The sequence below is a fragment of the Platichthys flesus genome, chromosome 6 (assembly GCF_949316205.1).
Source record: "Platichthys flesus chromosome 6, fPlaFle2.1, whole genome shotgun sequence".
Lineage (NCBI taxonomy): Eukaryota > Metazoa > Chordata > Actinopteri > Pleuronectiformes > Pleuronectidae > Platichthys > Platichthys flesus.
In genome coordinates, this window is record NC_084950.1 from 26,952,939 (window position 1) to 26,975,227 (window position 22,289).

At 39.1% G+C, this 22,289-nt stretch overlaps 1 protein-coding gene across 1 annotated transcript; it reads left to right on the forward strand.

The window, feature by feature from the left end:
* Positions 1-922: 922 nt before the first annotated feature.
* LOC133955311 (paired box protein Pax-6-like) lies at positions 923-21,769 on the forward strand. Its single transcript, XM_062390098.1, has 11 exons — positions 923-932; positions 6,460-6,590; positions 7,077-7,292; positions 7,395-7,557; positions 9,323-9,334; positions 11,401-11,553; positions 12,184-12,266; positions 12,382-12,532; positions 13,364-13,473; positions 14,626-14,767; positions 20,729-21,769. Exons 1-11 carry the CDS (start codon positions 923-925, stop codon positions 20,812-20,814), a joined length of 1,257 nt encoding a protein of 418 aa, XP_062246082.1. The 3' UTR covers positions 20,815-21,769.
* Positions 21,770-22,289: the final 520 nt, after the last annotated feature.

Consider the following 22,289-nt stretch of genomic DNA (forward strand, 5'->3'; position numbering starts at 1 on the left):
TCAATATGAATGTGTTATTTGGTGTAAATGATCTCTGTGAAAGAATGTTCCTGTAGCTTTCAGGTGAAATATTTGGCTGTATATCTGATTGAGCCTGATTTACATTTTGTGACAACTTTCTTTTGGTGTGTTCTGACCACGGACAATTTTAAATATGCTAGATCAAATAATTTCTCTCTCCTACTTAAGTTTTGTGCATTGCCTGACTTTCTTAGCAAACAGCAGCTGTTCCTGAATCCTGCAATGTCTTTTCACGGTCGTCGAGGAGTTTCTGTTTATCACCAGTGACCAAGGTGTTGTCAAGAAACCTTACAGTTACATAATATACCTACAATGTGTTCTGAAAATACATGCAGCTCACAAAAAAAAGTGTCCAGCAACAGAAAAACACAGAGGCTGACAGTATAAAAATAATCATATCCGCACGGTAAATAAAATGTTAGACATTTCAGTCTTCAGTGATGCACGGATTTAACATTTTGGCTACAATATCGGCACTAAAGTGGAAGCTCAGTGGTCTGAATGTGAGAGCTGGACTCATAACTTTATTTACATTTGCATATATTAGCATATGAACCAATCACAGGGTGGCGTGGAATTCAGCCAGTCTGTCCAGACAGTGTCTTCGGTGTTTTTCACCTCAACGTGTTTGTCTCTGATAAAAAATAACTAATTCATTTATCTCCTTTAAATTCCTATATACACATATAAGACGATTAGTATTTTGGGGTGGTTTTTTACTCACTACTATGAGATAAAAAGTTCAATTGTTGCTGACCTGTGTATATCTTTTCCTTTTCTCTAATCCAGCTGGCACAGATTAGTGTGTTGTGTTGTCTATAATGCACAGAGTTTAAGTGTCTTATCTTTTTGTACAGATTACAGAAGTCAAACAAGCTGGGAGGGTGGTGTGGCCTCCATGATGCAAAACAGTGAGTTACAACACAAACCTCTTTATTGATTTTATCACAATGCATTTGATGTTATTGCATCCATAGGTGTGTGAACAATTCATTTGCCTTGTTAAAATGTGATTTTTTTAACACATTTTACTTTACCAGCCCACATAAAACATTCCAACGCAAAGAGCTACAAACCAAGGCCCAGGCCAAGTACAATTTTCATTAAATCAGTATAATTGATTTAATTTCTAAATACATAACTCAATACAACAGTAATACACTTTAGCTCTATGACCTATTACCTGCAGCCTGTTTTAATGACTAACCACTACTGCACTCCTGTCAAACCATTCTCTGATGTTTAATGTAAAATATCTGCCAATATTCTGCTTCATCTTTGGTCTTTAGTCAGCTATAATGAACTTTTTTATTACAATGTATCAAATATTTTTCACATAAGAACAGTGTGAAAGCTGCTCAATCTGAAGTGACTGAGAATCACCCCCTGCATTTGTAGCAGCTCCCTTAGCCCTATAGCTCTATAATGACTTCAGATTTTAATAGATTATGTAACTGCTCGGAAACAAACGGCTCACAGTGGAGTGTCTTACATGAAGACTAGCTGAAAGTGTAAAAAGAAGATTGTTGCCCCATAATTGGAAAAGGTGATGATCTGTGTCATGTTTACAGTTTGCTCTCAAGTGAGTTGCTTTGCATTTGCAGACAATCCACATAAAAGTCTGTAGGTGTAGTGTTATTTATTGTTAAATTTGCAGTCAGGAATTAATGTGTGAATGACGAAATATCTGTGAGAATGATTTGAGTCACCATTACAATACAAGCTGAAAGATACAAACAATGTGAGTTGCTTTCCAACAAGTGCCACAAGGATTTAGTGTTTCCATAGAAGAGTAAAAAATATCGTACCAGTCATCCTCTCATTACATGGCTGAAGCCAATTTTGTTTCCATTTCCACATCATATTTTGGTCTGGAACGTGTGTGTAATAACTTTTGTTTAGGCAGTTTTGTGCTCAATGTTTGTCAGTATAAATTATATCATTGATCAGCGGATTAGTAAAGTGACAGCATCAGGATAAAAGATGTGAGAAGGGGCAAGAAGTGTCTTGTCTGACTGTTTTATTTCTCTTGTTTCTTTAAATGAAAAAAAGTGATGTATTAAACCATATTTAACCACAAAAAGAAGTCATGATAAACTGGAATGACTCTTCGACGAGTGTTGTAAAATAAATTATCTGATCTGTTGAAACACATAAAAAGTAAGGCCTGACTAATTTATCAGTTGACCAGCCTTGCACAGACACATTGGTACAAGCAGTAGTCTGGCATCATCAAAACGTTTATTTCACAGAATAAATAATGAAGAAACACATGCATATTTTAATGTTAATTTATATTTACATTTAATGGTAAGTATATAAATCTAAATTCTATCCACTAGTGTCCCACATTTTCCCCAAGATTTTGCATCTGTAATTTAAACATGAGATTTTGCCATGTCTGGACAATTTTGCATTGAATGTTTTTAACCCTGGCAACAAAGGAAGCCATCTCTGTCATGAGTTTAATCATTTCTTCTTTCCTACTGCGGGACAAGAGGTCCATGCCATCTGCAGTGAAGGTGTGTGTATTATTTATCTATGTGTGTCTTTGCTTGTTTCCTTCTCCCGCATCTCTCCCTTGTCCAGTATCAATCCCTGCAACACACTGCTTCCGACCCTGTGTCGATCTCACCCTGGATGTTACCAGATGATGCAGGTTCTTTTTGACAGTAACATTGGGTTAAATGTCAGACTGGGTGCTTCTATCAGACCACCTTCTCTTTAATCAGCTCTAATTCCACAATGAGAAAGTGGAGCAGCTGGAGGGTGTTGATCAGTAACAAGGTGAACGGATCATTAGTGAATGAATCAGGTTCCATCAGGAAATTATTAAAACAAAAGTGGGTGCAGTCAGTCTGCAGTATAAACATAACATAAAGGAGTTTATGAAATAACAAGCAGCCATGCAGCGTATAATCAGCTGTCTATCGCTCCTCATTTTCTTCATTTTAACCAGTTGCCACTCAGCAGAAGATCCAGACTGTGTACTGTTTAAACAGTGTTGGCTGTGATCACCCTACTTGTTGTTTGACTCAGAGTTTCTGTCGGTCAGGTGGGAAATCGCTGTAAGATTTCGGTTGTGTGCAGTATCCATGCTTCTCTGTTTCCATGATTTTTCCTGTAAATTTAGAAGATGAATTAAGTGTACTGCCTGTCCCATCTTCCAATTTTTCATTTTTTTTTATTGAAATTGCTGTCTCTGTCGATCTGCAACAAGGCTGTTTCCATCTATCTTAATAATAAAAAACATTTAAGTCTAATGTGTGATTTAGACTAGACACATGGTGACATAATGTACAATGTAAATTGTAGTAAATACAGTAAGCAAAATTTGCTTTACAAACAATAACAAACAGACGGCACCAGTGTTCCAGAACAAAGCCCTCCAGCAGTCCTAGTAATTATGACGGGATACAAGGAGGAAGTCATCATTATAGCCAACTGAGATTGGTAAACCAAACACTTGATTGTTAATTTCAAAATTCTGTCAACATTTTCTCCTTAACCTATTGTAACCATGGAGACTGATCTCAGCTGACCTTAATGATCCCTTTAAACCAAACCGCAATGTTCCTCTTAAACTAACCAAGTCATTCTTGTTTCTTAAACGAACCCAACAGTAAACATTGTATTGTCACGTCATAAAACAGTGACTGGTGACAGCTTTAGAAGGAACTGATAGCTGATGTGATTTTTCTGACAGGTGCGTCCAATCCGAAACATGACCGTGTGTATGGCCAAACCAGGGGTTCTGCTGTTTGATGTGGGAGGCTTGATGATAATAACAGTACATTGTAAAAGTGAAAAAATAATTGAAGTCAGGCTCAGTGTGAATGAACTGATTTAAAGTGAAAGCTGCTGAGCTGCTCCCAGGGGTCTGTCTGCCTGCTGCGCACGTAGGTGTGTGTGTGTGTGTGCCTGTGTGTTTGTACGTGAGTGCGCGTGTGAGTGTCACAGAGGGACCTTAGCCAAATTGACTCCATATGTCTGTCTATTAATTGTGTGTCAGCAAAGGAAGGCCCGGGTGTCTTCCTCTGGGAAATGACACTGTGATTAACAATTTCTACAGCAAAACTATGGTGCCCAAAACACAAAGTGAACATGATGCAAGACAGCGTGAGGCAGAGTTAGAGGGTGAAATAATCCAGCGTCACACTCAAAGTTAACAGGAGCTTCTGCAGGGGTAGTGGCTCCCCTTAGGATTTAATTACCAGAGGAGAAGTTCACAGACAGTGTCCGTAGTATTAAGGTAAACCCTCACTGATCTACTTCAATAGATGAGTTGGTGTGGTGGATAGTGGGGGGTCAAAGACATTCTCCCTCCTCCACCATATGTATCATAATGAATGAACAAGCAGATCCAGAGCAGATTAATTTCTACTTTAGTCATACAGCGAATGTTTTCTACATCACAAATTTAAGAACTAATTAACAATTATAAAGAAAATAGATAGATAGATAGATAGATAGATAGATAGATAGATAGATAGATAGATAGATAGATAGATAGATAGATAGATAGATAGATAGATAGATAGATAGATAGATAGATAGATAGATAGATAGATAGATAGATAGATTTATTGATACTGAGACTGCTGGTTGAACAGTCCAAAATTATGCGGCTTATTTACAGTCAATTAATGATATTGGAGAAACCCACCAACCTGAGCTGCCACTCAGGGTGAAATACTGGTGAAACAGTAGCTTTTAAGTTGAGACAAAGATAAAGACATTGTTTTCATGGAATGGTCATTTCTGAGATTTGGGGCAATTTTGGTTTTGTAACAGATAAATGAAACATTCCAAATATGAATTTAGGGATTTGCTTCACCTTACTTAGTTTTTTCCTGTAATTGTCAAAATATTTTCTGTTTCTCTAATACTTTAAGTCAAAAATGTACTTTTAAGTAGCACTTCAATTTGCCATATGCATTTTCTGATTCATGGTTTCATAAAATAAGATCCTTTGGCACTAATATGTCAAACAATCATTAAATTTATGTGCCTTACATGTATGTGAATTTGTAATTTTTTTTTATGTATTGTCTACATATATATACATTTTAGAAAACTAATAGATGTAGATTAAAACTGCAGTTAATTTTGATTATTCTTTAGGCCAGGGGCCAATAATATTACCAAGGCATTCACTCATCATGGCAAACAGCAAACATAAATAAATTATATTTTATGGTTTATTAAAAAAAATGTCGTGGGACTCTCATATCTTTTTCTTGTGAAAATAAATAGTCAGTCCTCTGACAATGACTGATTTGAGGGTCTGTAGTGAAACATTCTTTGATTGACAGTAGCCCAGGGTTAAGGTTAGAATAAGACTCCTGTTAGTGTAAGTAAGTGTAATGTCCTCAGTCATGGAGACACAAGTGTGTGTGTGTGTGTGTGTGTGTGTGTGTGTGTGTGTGTGTGTGTGTGTGTGCCAGATATTTATGTGATTTATTAATGTCCTGTTGAGAGGTTTATAAATCTGCAATATGCTTTCCCCCACAGGGCCATTATCAGACAATAGACAATTGATTCAGTGTAAATCCCTTCTTAACCTACACAGTGTCACAGTACAGACTGACGTCTGCTGTTGCTGAGAGAAACATGTCAGAGCTGCAACATGTTGTTCAGCACACAGAGAAAACGGGCTGCAGCCTGATCCATTCTGCCTACGTACTTTATTTCTCTCCCCCTTAAAGCTGAACTTGGCTGACGTGCTTAAAGTCGGCTGTGTGTTCTTCAATTGTCATTCCTGCCATTTATCAGTGCTCTCAGGTCACACTTCCTCTCACACTTGTCAGAGTGTTTGATGTCTGTGTAAGAATAATAATTTAAAGCACACTACAGAGGCAGCAACGAGCAGAACAGATGGTATGTGAATCTTAGTTGTAGTTACTGATAGTTCCTTTAAAAATACTATTACAGTTAAAAAATGTAAAGTAAGTTTTTATTCGGTGTTATCATTTTTAATTAACACATCATCTGCATAATGAGGAAAACAGTATGTATACCAGTAAATACTGTACTGTGTATTTACTGAATTTCAGTTATTGGCCTAATCCTGTGACATTATTCTGATAACCTGTACAAATTATGTATGATAATTTTTTTCAGATCGTAAGAAACCAGATTATAACATTAAATTTCTCATTTCAACAAGTACTGTGATGAATCAGAGGCATTCCCAAAAAAAACTGTTTTGGAGCATTATTTTTTTTCTTTATTTCCTTAAAGATGTCTCCCCCACTGTACTCTGTCCTTTCATGCATGTGCCTGAACAGTGTGGCTGTTTAGTGCATTGTGTTCACACTTCTTTCGTAGTTTGCTGCTTTGAATTTAACTATTCACAATAATTTAGCTTAGAAAACGTATACTGAAACCCATGTTTCAGTATATATTAATCATATGTCAACATTTCTGTGTGTGTAGGTCACAGTGGAGTAAACCAGCTGGGTGGTGTGTTTGTGAATGGGAGGCCTTTACCGGATTCTACCAGGCAGAAGATAGTGGAGCTGGCACACAGTGGAGCTCGACCCTGTGACATATCCAGAATTCTGCAGGTAAACTCATCAGGTTGAGTTGATTCCCTCAGCTGTGACTCTAACCATGGTGAAACATAACATATCTGCTAAAATGGTTGTATGAACACATTAATATTGTACAAACATTTTGGACAAACTCACGAGAGACACTGCAAGCATTTTAACTGATGCAGCAGTGAACAAGAGAGTTATTCATTTTGTATGTCACATATTTTTCTTTTTTGTCAAAACTTTGTGCCTACATACACACAATACAACAAGTCCACTGACAGTTTGGTGGGGGTTGTTAATATATGTGGTAATATAGCCTCAATCTGAGTTGAGTCTTAAGTCTGGTCTAGTAAACTGTATTCTCTCTACCTTCACACTAGCAGATTATGTACATTTTCAAACTTGAAGTCTTCAGCACCGACAGGATCTGACTCAAATTCCATGATCATTCTTCAGACATCATTCTTTGAATAATGTGTATCTAGGCTATATTGTGTCCTGTTTTTGTTTCAGGTGTCTAACGGCTGTGTGAGTAAGATTTTGGGCCGGTATTACGAGACCGGTTCCATCCGTCCTCGAGCAATAGGAGGCAGTAAACCCAGAGTGGCGACTCAAGAGGTGGTGGGAAGGATCGCACAGTACAAGAGAGAGTGTCCGTCCATTTTTGCTTGGGAGATCAGAGACCGACTGCTGGCAGAAGGGGTCTGCACCAACGACAATATACCAAGTGTAAGTCAAGTGTGTTTAATTCCTTCAGTTTATGTATACCAATATCTTTTGTATCCAACAAAAAGAGATGCCCTTGTGTAATTACACTGTGTTTATTGGTAGGTTTCATCCATAAATCGAGTGCTCAGGAACCTGACCAGTGACAAGCAGCAAATGGGCACAGTAGTGGCTGAGGCGATGTTTGATAAACTCAAGATGCTGAATGGACAAACCAACTGGGGGGGGCGCTCAGGGTGGTACGCTGGTACTACACTCCCTTCTACTGGTAAGATGCTAACTTATCTGCTGTTCCTACCTTACTGCGACTATAATACTGGGCCAATAACTGCTGAGACTCTCAGGGCCCTACTTTTACTAAAACCTAGCACAGAGAACACATTGGTGTGACTGACTAATGTTTTATGATGGTAGAGCAAACAGGGGAATATCCATTGCATGAGCAACTTCCATCTATCTACTAATTTCAGAAATCTGAAGTCTGTGGAATGCATAGCCAGAGAACTGTTATAGGCAGCAATCTTTGCATGTGTTTTGTTGAGGGTACAAGGAAGTGCAGAGTCGAATTTGGTGCGATTTGGACATGTGATATGTATAATAATAACAAATGATTGATAATAATGATCGAAAAGATGACCAGCCTTCTGTAGAAGCAGAGTTCTGTGGACCTCCCCATCAGTCCACAAACAGACCATTCCAAATAGGCAAAAAAAGGGCTCTGCAAAGTCTCCTTTAAAACCAGCACACACGTTTTCACTGACGACATACAGTTAGGTCCATAAATATTTGGACATTTACACAATTTTCACCATTTGGCTCTGTACACCACCACTATGGACTTTGAATGAAACAATCAAGATGTGCTTTAAGGGCAGACTTGCAGCTTTAGTTTGAGGGTATTAACATCCAAATCAAGTGAACTGTGTAGGAATTACAACACATTTTATATGTGGCACCCCCCTTTTTAAGGGACCAAAAGTAATTGGACAATTGGCTGCTCAGCTGTTCCATGGCCAGGTGTGTGTTATTTCCTCATTATTTCATTGACAAGGAGCAGATAAAAGGTCTAGAATTCATTTCAAGTGAGGTATTTGTGTTTGGAAACTGTTGCTGTCAACTCTAATTATGAAGTCCAAAGAGCTGTCACTATCAGTGAAGCAAGCCATTATTAGGCTGAATAATCAAAACAAACCTATCAGAGAGATATCAGAAACATTAGGTGTTGCCAAATCAACTGTTTGGTACATTTATAAAATGAAAAAAACGCACTAGTGAGCTCAGCAACACCAAAAGACCCGGAAGACCACAGAAAACAACTTTGGTGGATGACAGAAGAATTATTTCCCTGGTGAAGAAAAACCCCTTCACAACAGTTGGCCAGATCAAGAACACTCTCCAGGAGGTAGGCGTATCTGTGTCAAAGACAACAATCAAGAGAAGACTTCACCAGAGTAAATACAGAGGGTTCACCACAAGATGTAAACCATTGGTGAGCCTCAAAAACAGGAAGACCAGATGGAGTTTGCCAAACGACATTTAAAAGAGCCTGTACAGTTCTGGAACAACATCCTATGGACAGATGAGACAAAGATCAACTTGTACAAGAATGATGGGAAGAGAAGAGTATGGAGAAGGGAAGGAACTGCTCATGATCCAAAGCATATCATCTCATCAGTGAAGCATGGTGGACGTAGTGTTATGGCGCGGGCATGTATGGCTGCCAATGGTACTCGTTCCCTTGTATTTATTGATGATGTGACTGCTGACAAAATCAGTAGGATGAATTCTGAAGTGTTTTGTGCAATATTATCTGCTCATATTCAGCCAAATGCTTCAGAACTCATTGGACGGCGCTTTACAGTGCAGATGGACAATGACCCGAAGCATACTGCAAAAGAAACCAAAGAATTTTTAAGGCAAAGAAGTGGAATGTTATGCTATGCCCAAGTCAATCACCTTGCCTGAATCCAATTGAGCATGCATTTCACTTGCTGAAGACAAAACTAAAGGGAAAATGCCCCAAGAACAAGCAGGAACTAAAGACAGTTGCAGTAGAGGCCTGGCAGTGCATCACCAGGGACGAAACCCAGCGTCTGGTGATGTCTATGGGTTCCAGACTTCAGGCTGTCATTGACTGCAAAGGATTTGCAACCAAGTATTAAAAGTGACAATTACATTTATGATTATGTAATTCCTACGCCGTTCACCTGATTTGGATGTTAAAACCCTCAAATTATAGCTGAATGTCTGCACTTAACATTCATCTGGATTGTTTCATTTCAAATCTATTGTGGTGGTGAACAGAGCCAAAATAATGAAAATTGTGTCAATGTCCAAATATTTATGGACCTAACTGTATATGCCCCCTAAAATACTACTTACCAAATATTCTGTCAGCAGCAGACAATTTACTGTTGTTACATAAATTGACATTATCATGGTACCCATAAAAGTAATAAAATATAATAATATATAATATATATGTATATATTTAAATATGTATATATACATCATAATCCTGTTGAGCCAACAGGCCTGACTCTGTTCACCCTGACGGCAAACACACACATACACAAAATTGTGATTGTTGTTTATCGACTGTTTGTGGTCTGTCTTGTATCATTGTTGTTGTTGATGTTGATGTTTTATCCTCTGCCTTACAATAAAAGAAAGAAACAAAGAAAGAAAAGTATTTAAACCTACAGGTAAAGGGGTCTTATCTGGTCGGTTGTTCTTTTAAGCAACCCTGTTAAACTGACAAGGCTTACTTAAGATTTTCATTCATTTTTAACTTACTTTCTTCCAGTTTTTAAATTGTTTTAATGTTGTTACAAAAGCGGGTGCTATTTTTATAATTGTGACGATTTATTGACTAGACCCATCCACTTGCAGAAGTTACAAAAAAATTCAAGTTATACGGCAGCTTCCTTTCCTTTCCCTTTCTGTGTGTGTGACTGAGGGCCCCATTTGCTGTGTGGAGTTGGCTCATATGCTGCTGCTCCACCTCCAGCACCCTGGGACTAACAGTGAGACAAAGTCATGCTATACTACCACCACTGCTGCTTCCCCATAAATGCATGTTTGTGCCTGTGTGTGCGTGTATGTGTCTGTGTGTATATAGGGGAGGGGGAGGGGGGCGTCTGCTCTCATTTGTGTCTCTTTCTGCCTGACTGACTGTGACACTGAGCAATGGCTTCATTCTGTTTTGCAGGCTCTGTCTGCTGGGGATAATGAATAATTAGGCTAGCACCACAAATAACATAAGTTCCACAGGGAGCGGGAGTCAAGCGCTCATCTGCTCAGAGATCACATGTTGGAGATCTCAACTCTGTAGTGCCCTGTATCTTCCCTCATCATTAACTCACATGCATGGTTTAATTACAAGGATTTGAATATAAGATATTGCATTGTCTGATCACAGGCAGGATTTATACATGTTTGGATTTGCAGCTCCTACATAGTGTCTCACTCTGTAACAAATGCAAATATTACATTTGAAATAAATCATACAAATAAAATAAACACAAGTTTAATAAACAAAGGAAAAATAATATAATAGTGATAGTATAAAAATAAAAGGAAAAAAGATACAAATGGAGTGGTTCATGCACGGTGGTGTGATCGGCCTTGTCACTAAAAATAACAGCAGCTGGAAATCAGGCTGGTAAAATATTTTAACGTTAGAAAAATACTCTAAAATGCATTGTAGTGAAAGGCCTTTGTATCCACAAATATCAATAACTTATGATAAAATGTCATAATAATAATGATAATGATCGTATTCAGAGGGGAATAAACAGCATTTTTACTGATGTGTGACTTGATTACGCTATAGATTAATAGATTTCAAATATGAAACATATAATATTCATTAGCATTATTTATATAACACCTATATTTGATACTTAAAAGCATTTTGCTCAGACATATTTACAGACATATGTACTTTGTTTTTCTTTCTTTTTGTAATGTATGATGTGAAAACGTCTTCAACCGCAGTGTATCTGAGTGTAATTCTGATTGTTTTCTTCTTCTTTCTTTGCTTCCTCACCTTTTTCTACAACTACTCTCTTCCTCCTGCTGTCCCCCCTCACCTCCTTCCCTCGTGCAGAGTGTCCACAGGCAGAAGGAGGGGAGAGCACCATATCAGTCAGTTCCAATGGTGAAGACTCTGAAGAGACTCAGATGAGGCTTCAACTGAAGCGAAAACTACAGAGAAACAGAACTTCTTTTACACAGGATCAGATAGAAGCACTGGAGAAAGGTAACTTCAAGTTACTGATCAGTACACCGTACAACTGTCAAACACACTATAAATAATTGTTTCTAAATGTATTATCTTTCACTTTGACTCTGACCAGATTCATAACTAACAATCAGACAACTCGGGAATGTATAAACAATGACATGACCTCAAACGCTTTTTAACAACTTTTTCAGCAATGGGGATAGAAAATGAAGTTTGTCATGTTGATTCTTAAAAAAAGAAATTGTTATGTCCCTGGAACAGTTCAGAAGCAATGGCCAATTGCTCAGTCAGTTCTGAATTTATCCAATCAGGAATGGTAATTGTTGATTTTAGAATGCCCTGGGACAGCAACAAAATGATTAGTCTGAAATATGGCAAAGCACACATTAAGCTATAATTCATAACAGTTTGATCCTCCTACAAGTAATCATGCTATGGAAAACATATATAAAAATTTGAAATGAAACTGGGCTTTAGAAAGGTTAGACCCTCTACCCAACTATTGTGAAGTTCTTCAGACAGAGAAAAAAATCAAGAGAAAACTAAATGATTCACTGAAATATTAAATCTTTGCCATTACCGCATATCTACTTTCTTGATGCTTATCACCTTTTATTATCTAATGAAAGACTGGTTTTTCCACAGAATTTGAAAGGACACACTATCCAGATGTGTTTGCTCGAGAGCGCCTTGCCAATAAAATAGACCTTCCTGAGGCAAGAATACAGGTAGGCTCTTGTATCACGTCAGTGTTGCATAAGTAAAATCTTAAGCCTTCATTATTTTGTGCAGAAATACACCCAGAAATTTAGCTGAAGACAATAACATGCTTGCCGTGTTTAGGTCTGGTTTTCTAACAGACGAGCAAAGTGGAGAAGAGAAGAAAAGCTGAGAAACCAACGACGTCAGGTGTCCAACGCCTCCAGCCACATCCCAATCAGCAGCAGCTTCAACACCAGTGTTTACCAGCCTCTACCACAGCCTACTACACCAGGTACACATGACACCACACATCTGACAAGCATGTCCCCTAGCATGTCACCCATTGATGTCATAATAACTACAGCAATGCTGTCCTATTGATTAGTCAGCCAAAACTCTATGTGTCAACAGGATCTGATGAACAATTACTCAGGAACATATTATGATGACTCGAATCAAGAGTCAAAATGCACTCTGTTTAAGATGCCTCTTGACATTGGCCTTGGTTGTCTGCAGTAGATGTTGTGGCAATAATGATTTGCTGGAAATTGAACCCTTTTCTTTCATTTCTTCTATGTACCACTCAAAATATGTCCATGTAGTCTATCAAAAGTATGAAAAACTATCACATATAATGTCTGGTTGATACGTAATCTGTTGTATCCATTCTCTGACCATAAGGTACCTGGATTTAATATATTTTGTGCAGATGAAGTTCTTTTATGGTTGTTGAGACAACATTTTAAAACATATTCCTCATAAATTGAAAATACAATTTTCTGAATCAGATGTATTGTATCAGCTTTTGCATGAAACAATTTTTTATTGATACTTTGGCACATATCGATCATATTATTGCCTTCTTGGAAAATAGGTTTGAGGTCTGGTGATGCAGTTAAATATACCGGAATCAATGGGCAGGAGGAGCTGGGGTTCAAACAGCTGATCCAGGAATTAAAAAATAAATTCATTACCTGCTCTGCTACTGGAGGTTTAAGTCCTGAGCATCACAACTTGTGACTTGTGATAGAATGATAACTTGGAACAAATATCTCTTGTGCATCTTGATTTGCTCATACAAATCACACTTTGTTCACTGCATTCCCACCTTCCTATTTTCCAGTGTCCTTCTCATCAGGATCATTGTTGGGAAGGCCTGATCCACTTCTGTCCAACAGCTACAGCATACCAGCTATGCCTAGCTTCAGTATGGCTGCCAGCCTGCCGATGCAAGTAAGATCAATTCACAGGTCAAAACACAGCTACAAAGGCACTAAGTAGAGCACATACCTCTGCTAAGGCCCGCACCAAATAGCACACACTCATGAATATCAGTCCCCTCAAGAAGTTTGTTTTCTTTTAATCAAGATTCAGGAATTAAACTGTGAGAAATCAATGAAAATGTGTCATGCCGCCACTCTAACTCACGATGTTACACAAATTAAAAAAGAAACGACAGGATCTGCCTCCTGATATGAATCAGCATCTAAATCTATTGGGTTCTTTCACGACCCATAAAGCATCCTTCCACCAAGTGCTTTGATAATGCATCTAGTAGTTTTTGAGGAATCCTGCTAAGTAGCAAACAGAGAGACTAATTGTGGAGATGGCTCAGAGAGCACCTCCAGGGTTACCAGGGAGAGGTGACTGGCACAGCTTAGATTAGTTGGCCAATTAACTCTCCCTGGATCCAAAAGGAGAAGGAGAGACTAGAGAGACGCATGAACAAAGAGACACTGAAAGAGACTAGGCTGAGCTGAGCTGAGCTGCCACGCCGCCAGCAGGAATTACTGGCCAGTTAACGTTTAGTTTAAGAGAAAATAGAGGATTTGAAAAGTGAGTGGTCGGAAAAAGCGACAGCGAGGGGGACAAGCTTGACAGAGTTATCAACTGCTTCCTAAAGGACAGTGTTTTCATCACTTATGTTACATTTACATCTAGAATTAATACCCTGTTGTTTCCAAGCCCTTAAAACTAGGACCGAACACATTGCTGACTCGGCTTTAGTTTAAAATCTCCAGGGTTGTTAGTCTAGAAGAATAGAAACTGAGACCTATTCACTTCCTGATTGGGTCTTACCAGTCACAACTTAACTACCAGTGGTGAATGCAACACAGATAATTAATTGCTGACCCTCACTGACTGTAAAAGTTCCAATTTGCCATCAGACTGAGTATAGAAGCCTAAGTTTACCATTTTCTTGATAATTAAAATTGGCCTGTTTTCTTTTAAATGATTGAGTGATCTAAACCTTTTTCTAACCTTGGATAGTTTACCAATCACCGTTGCACCATTTAAGTTTATCAAATGAACTTGAACGTTTTATTAAAACCTAGTAAAATTAGGGGTGTTCTAAAATTCATGTGCCCATCTTGATTTTTCCAGGCATCCAGCCAGACCTCTTATTCCTGCATGCTGCCCACCAGTCCCAGTGTAAATGGAAGAAGTTATGAGACATATACCCCTCCACACATGCATCCACACATCAACAGCCAGTCAATGACATCGTCTGCAACGTCCTCAACAGGTAGGAAGATACTGTTTGATACCATACACCTCCTCCCCTCTGTCTGTGCTATCACAGCATATGATGATGATGATGATGTTGATGATGATGATGACTGTTATTTACTACTCTGCTACACACGCCATCTATTGCACTTTCACGTTTATCATTTTTTTGTACTTTTGTCGAGGGATAAAGGCAGAGAATGACTTATATTGGATTCAAATTGCGGATAAAAAAAAGAATATAAACAAATAAAATGTTTATATCGCTTTCAACAAATGCAATAGTCCATTGGGGAAAAACCTGATTTGAATAGTGGACACATTTCTGGTGTCCACCAATATGCCGATGGAGGTGTTGGTGAAAAGTTCAAGTCCATATAAAACACTTTTGGAGTTTCACAGGTAAACAGTGATCAAATCAAATCAAATCAAATTTTATTTGTATAGCCCATATTCACAAATTACAATTCATCTCATAGGGCTTTAACAGGGTGTGACATCCTCTGTCCTTAACCCTCAGCAAGAGTAAGGAAAAACTACAAAAAACCCTTTTAACAGGGTAAAAATATGTAGAAACCTCAGAGAGAGCCACATGTGAGGGATCCCTCTCCCAGGACGGACAGAAGTGCAATAGATGCCACGTGCAGGAGAACATCATCAATAATCAAAGTCTCTAGCAGCATTTGATGAGGGTAGACATCCCGAAGGACAACCCCAACATGACATGCCAGGCAGTCCCGCTGCAAGCACAGTCCATGCTCAGCAACCATCTAGACCACGATCCACCATCCAGACCAGACGCCACTCCAGTCCTCAGTCACCGTCCACCGCCGCCCACCAGGACCCATCACAAGCCACCACCGCGGTCCTGGTCCACCGCCCCTGCCCAATGCCAACGCGACACAGGGTCCTAATGAATTACAATAGTCCAGTCTCGATGTAACAAAGGCGTGGACTCGTTTTTCTGCATCTTTTTGTGAAAGGACATGTCTAATTTTTGAAATAGCACGCAAGTGGAAAAAAGCGGTCCTAGAAATTTGTTTTAAGTGACTATTAAAGGATAAATCAGGATCGAAGATCACTCCCAAGTTCCTGACTGTTTCATTGGAAGCAAGGGCAATGTCGTCTAGCGCAGCTATATCATTAGATAATGCGTCTCTAAGGTGTTTGGGGCCAAGTATTATAACCTCTGTTTTGTCTGAGTTTAATAAGAGAAAATTGCGGGTCATCCAGGTTTTTATGTCCTTGAGACATGTTCGAAGTTTAGTTAATTGATTACTTTGTTCAGGTTTTATTGACAAATATAACTGGGTGTCATTCGCATAGCAGTGGAAATTTACAGAGTGTGTCCTGATAATGTTTCCTAGTGGAAGCATATATAATGAGAATAAAATTGGGCCGAGCACAGAGCCCTGTGGAACACCATGGTTGACTTTGGTGCGCACAGATGACTCATCATTAATTTGCAGAAATTGGGAGCGATCAGAAAAATACGATTTAAACCAGTTAAGGGCGGTTCCATTAATGTTAATTAACTGTTTGAGTCTTTGTAATAAAATTTGATGGTCAATTGTGTTGAATTCTGCACTGAGATCTAACAGAACGAGGACAGACACAAGTCTCTGATCTGAGGCTATTAAAAGGTCATTAGTGACTTTTGCCAAGGCTGTCTCTGTACTGTGATTGGCTCTAAACCCCGATTGAAAGTCTTCATATATATTATTTTCCTGGAGAAACTCACACAGCTGATTGGCAACAACTTTTTCTAAGATTTTAGACATGAAGGGGAGATTAGATATTGGTCTGTAATTGGCTAAAACCTCTGGGTCTAGGGTGGGTTTTTTGAGTAGGGGTTTGATGACAGCTATTTTAAAAGACTGTGGTACATAACCTGATGATAATGACAGATTGATAATGTTAAGTAACGAACTATCAATTAGGGGCAGAATTTCTTTAAGTAATTTGGTAGGAATGGGATCTAAGATACAGGTTGTTGGTTTAGAACCTGAGATTTATTTGGTAAACTGATCACGGGTGATCAGAGAGAAGCTGTCTAAGTAATGGGTAGGATTCTCAGCCGTTTCTGAGATCTCTGTTGTTGGGAGGGTATTAGTGCCAATTGAGGGCAGGAGATGGTTGATTTCATTTCTAATAGTTTGAATTTTATCATTAAAAAAGGTCATAAATATATTGCTATTTAGGGATCGAGGAATACTGGGTTCGGTGGAGGTGTGACTCTCTGTCAGCCTGGCTACAGTGCTGAAGAGAAACCTGGGGTTGTTTTTATTCTCTTCTATTAGTTTTGAATAGTAGGCGGCTCTTGCTTTGTGGAGAGCCTTTTTATATTCTTTAACACTATTCTTCCAGTCTATTAGATTTTCAACATTGTTGCTGGAGCGCCACTTCCTTTCTAGTTTTCTTGATAATTGTTTTAACTCATTTGTCTGGGAATTATACCACGGAGCTAATTTACTATGTTTGACATTTTTCTTTTTTAGAGGCACTATTGAGTCTAATGTTAATCGTAATGAGTCTGCAGAGCTATCGACGAGTTGGTCGATCTCAATGGAGCTCAGGGTTTTAAAGAATTTGTTGTTTATATCTACTGCTAATACGGGTTTAAATGTAATTTGGATTATTTCCTTAAATTTAGCTACAGCACTATCAGGTAGACATCTAGAAAATGAATTTTTTATTAGTGGCATATATTCAGTTATTGAAAAATCAAGGGTTATTAAATTATGGTCTGATAGAACTGGATTGCGCGGAAGTACTGTTCAATTTTCAATTCCGACACCGTACGATAATACAAGGTCAAGTGTGTGGTTACCACAATGAGTAGGTTTGTGCACACACTGACTGAAACCAATAGAGTCTAGTATTGAAATAAATGCTACGCTAAGGCAATCTTTATTTTTATCAACATGAATATTAAAGTCACCAACAATAATAATTTTATCGGTCTTTAGAACTAAGTTTGATAAAAACTCAGGGATTTCCTTTAAAAATTCAGTATAAGCCCTGGGAGCACGGCAAACTACGGCAAATATGATTGGCTGTTGGTGTTTCCTGGATTGGCGTGAAAGACTAAGAACCAGACATTCAAATGATTTGTAGCTGAGTTTAGGTTTAGGATTAATTGATAGACTGGAGTTAAAAATAGCAGCAACTCCACCTCCTCGCCCAATTTCTCTAGGAACCTGTGAATTTATATGACTGGGGGGAGTAGATTCATTTAGACTGACATATTCATCAGGATGCAGCCACGTCTCAGTGAGGGACAATAAATCTATGTTGTAATCGGAGACTATTTCATTAACTAAAAGAGTCTTTTTTTCCAGTGATCTAATGTTTAAAAGACCACATTTAAAAGTCTGGGTTTCCTGTATTGTTTCAGAGGTTGTTTTAATTTGTATTACATTTTTGTGTGGAGGTCTCGCTCTGTTATTGTTTAATTTCAATAATTTAATCGGACGGTGAACAATCTCTATGGGGTTTTGTGAAAGATCCACAGGGAGCGCAGAGAAGTGTTTAGCACTGCAGCTCTGCTTCCTGGTCCCGACTATGGGTTGTCATGTTATAGACTTAGTAATATTCCTAGATAAGAGAGCTGCTCCATCCCAAGTGGGATGAACGCCGTCTCTCCTAACAAGACCAGGTTTTCTCAAAAAAGTTAGCCAATTATCTATAAAGCCCACGCCGTTTACAGGACACCACCTCGACAGCCAGCTGTTAAAAGACAACATGCGGCTAAACATGTCATCACCTGTTGTATTAGGGAGCGGGCCAGAGAAAACTACTGTGTCCGACATCGTTTTAGCAAACGCACACACCGACTCAACATTCAATTTAGTGACCTCCGACATACGAAGCCGGGAGTCGTTGCTGCCGACGTGAATTACGATTTTATTGTATTTACCGTTTTTAGTTTTAGCCATTAACTTAAGTTTAGATTCGATGTCGCCGGCTCTTCCCCCTGGGATACAATTAACTATAGTCGCTGGTGTCGCTAACCTGACGTTTCTCAGAACCGAGTCGCCAATAATCAGAGTTTGTTTATCAGCGGGTGCCTCGCTGAGAGGAGCTGATCTATTTGAAACGTGAGCCCAGCTGCCCTGGGCTCCCGGCTGCACGGGAATAGTCTGGGGACTGCTCGTTAAGGCTAAGCTATGTGATAAGCTAGGTGGCTCCGCGGCTAACTACAGCTAACGGAGTTTCTAAGCTGCTGAGCCGAGCTTCTAAGTCATTAAGCCGAGCCTCCATCGCTATCAACACACTACATTTATTACATGTACCACTACTGTTAAGGGAGGCAGAGGAGTAAGTAAACATAAGACACTCGGAGCGAGAGAGAGCAGTGGAGCAACAGGGAGAGAGAGAAGACATCGTTGCTATAGAGCTACGAGGGTGAGCTCAGACAGAACACAGAATCACTGAGCACGATAGAGTAAGGGTTGGTATGTGCGAGTGTTTAACTACAGACCGGTGATTTTAGCCGTAGTACTACAGAGAAACAGTTGTTTTTAGCAGCGGAGCTAATTCGCAGAGCGACCACCACCAGTGGCAAGAAAACAGGAAATGACGCTGCACGCTTACCGTAATGACGTTCTTGTCTTGTGAGAACTGCAGCTTGAACAAGGAGGAAGATAACAGCGGTTATTTAGTATAAAAACGCGTTGTAAATCACACTGTTTCGTATCCAAATTGAATTTCGGGTCTTGTGGATGTATTGTGACTTTTGAAGAAGGATTCACCAGTTATTTCAATTGTATTGAATTTTACTGCAACACTGTTTACTCCTGAAACTCCAAAATGTTTTTTGGACTCAAACATTTCACCCACCTGTCCATCGGCATAGTAGGGAGTAGATAATGAGTGAATTTTTTTTGGGGGGGGGATGTGAAGTGATCTCAACTTAAGTGGGATTGTCTGAGACATAACAATGCTATTCTGAATATGAATCCCTCTTTCCGGGCCTGCTTCCTGTGCTCATACCTCCCATCAATGATATACAGCCCTGAAACTTTCAAAATGGAAAAATGAAGAGGAAATAAGTCAAAGTGAAGCAGGGGGCAACTAGTCATTCACAATTGAGCTCCACACTATCTTATGGTATGACCATCCTCGCATGTGTACAATAATGTAGTGATTGTGCGCGTGCATGGAAATCAGTGTTTGGAGTAAAACATGGACAGCTGAGATCAATGATTGGATGAGATAAAAAACAGGTACTAACCTGTTTGCAAGCCGGTCCCGCTCAGCATATCATGACTAATTGTCCCAAGTTAATTCTATTTTTCAAAAAGAATGTATTAAAGCAGAGAATGTGAGTGCAAAGACACAATGTAGGTCAGTGGTCACCAACCTTGTCAACTCCAGGATCCCTGACCTTGATGAAAGGCAATATCTACTAATTATAGCACTGAGAGAGAAAGACAGCCGAGATTGAACTTTCAACTTGAAGCCTTTTATTTAGCAGCAAGATGTGCAAACGCTCTCAGTGAGATGGGGCAGTGGATGCAATGGGAGACAATAGAGAAAAGAAAGTTCAGCTGTAAGGACCTGTGGGGAATGGAACCTAGCAGGATTAGATCCTGCTTAGATCAACCTATGACGTCCTTCCCTCACCCAAAACATACAGCTGTGGCTGAATGAAGATCCATCCTGCCCCCTATGCTCAACTCCAGCTACCCTCAGGGTATTGAATTTTACTGCAACACTGTTTACTCCTGAAACTCCAAAAGTGTTTCTGGACTCAAACATTTCACCCACCTGTCCATCGGCATAGTAGGGAGTAGATAATGAGTGAATTTTGGGTAAACTTTAGTCTCCTCCTGTTTTTGCAATAACTTTATTTGGAAATTGTGTGGTCTTTGAAATTCCTTTTTGCGCTCATTAAATACACACCACAAACACTATGTTGTAATGTCTGGTTCAAAACTGTATTCTAATGCCCTTGTTATTGTTGTCTTACAAGGTTTGATTTCCCCTGGTGTCTCAGTTCCAGTCCAAGTTCCAGGAAGCGAATCAGACATGTCACATTACTGGCCACGCCTGCAGTGATGTCTTTTCTGACAACATCTCTGCAGTAATCCTGAGCTGTCACTGCAGCAACAGGACTGTGTTGGTCATCAAAGGATACTGCTCTATCCATAATTTACAGCTTCAACGTCAAAAAGGACCTGTCACTGACTGTAAACTGCAGCAAATGAATAAGAAGAAAGGACTGTCAGTAATGCTTGGAAGACAATATTCAAACCAAATTCTGGAGACAAGGACAGAAGGAGTACTTCTTTCCCTTAAAAATGTTTAATACTACGGTTAGCTACAACTGGTCAACGGTCTTTGGGAGAACAGTCTCCACAGTATCTCCATCTGCTGCCGTTAAGAGTCTGGTTGGTGACGACACTGGATGATAATGAAAAGCTCCAGCCTGAGCTTTACTCAGGCAGCTCAGGAAGGTGGACCGTCCTTTACTTTAAGAATAAACTCCACATAGGAATGAACTGGTCTGTGTCCATTTGGACATTCTCTGGGACTATATTACCTCTACTTTGAGTTCCTAATTTATACCATGTTGGTGAATTTGTAGCAAACACAAAGATGATGAAAGAAATGTAAAAGGGAAGAAATTCATGAAACTTGAAACAATTGTCTGCTATGAACTTGTTTAATCAGCAGATCCCAAAAGCCCTAGCCTGGGATATGTACATAATTTTATAATGTTGAATCTGGTTGTATGTGTTTGGTATTGTAAAAATCCTGACTGACGGGATCTGCTAACTGGCATGATTTTTTTACTGAAAATTTTTTTGGGTGGGTATGGGGGATTTTGGGGTTGTCTCAATTTGTTTTAATAACAAAGCTCCAATGCCCTGAGATTCAACAGTGAACTAACTGTTGAATAACTGGATTGATAACACTCACTTTACTGGTTTATAAAAACAGAGAACATAAGATTGTGTCTGAGATGTAAATCTGTCTCTAAAAAGTCAAAGTGTAAAGTATTTGTCTTCTACAATGGTCTGGAAAGGTTTCCATAATAAAATTATTTCAATTATACTCCTTGTAACTTCCGATGTTGTAGCAAAATTTATTTTTTTGATCCTTCCCTGCTATACATGAATATATATATATTATATATATAGAAAATACGAATTCCTTTGTGTGTGTGTGTGGGGGGGGGGGGGCTATGTGTGTGTGTGAAGTGATCTCAACTTAAGTGGGATTGTCTGAGACATAAGAATGCTATTCTGAATATGAATCCCTCTTTCCGGGCCTGCTTCCTGTGCTCATCCCTCCCATCAATGATATACAGCCCTGAAACTTTCAAAATGGAAAATGAAGAGGAAATAAGTCAAAGTGAAGCAGGGGGCAACTAGTCATTCACAATTGAGCTCCACACTATCTTATGGTATGACCATCCTCGCATGTGTACAATAATGTAGTGATTGTTCGCGTGCATGGAAATCAGTGTTTGGAGTAAAACATGGACAGCAGAGATCAATGATTGGATGAGATAAAAAACAGGTAATAAC

What these genes read in the sequence shown, in the direction of transcription:
- LOC133955311 (XM_062390098.1), top strand. An exon ending in GATAGAAGCACTGGAGAAAG is followed by an intron (nt 11,554 to 12,183) that starts GTAACTTCAAGT and finishes GTTTTTCCACAG; the next exon opens with AATTTGAAAGGACACACTAT. An exon ending in TTCCTGAGGCAAGAATACAG is followed by an intron (nt 12,267 to 12,381) that starts GTAGGCTCTTGT and finishes TGCCGTGTTTAG; the next exon opens with GTCTGGTTTTCTAACAGACG.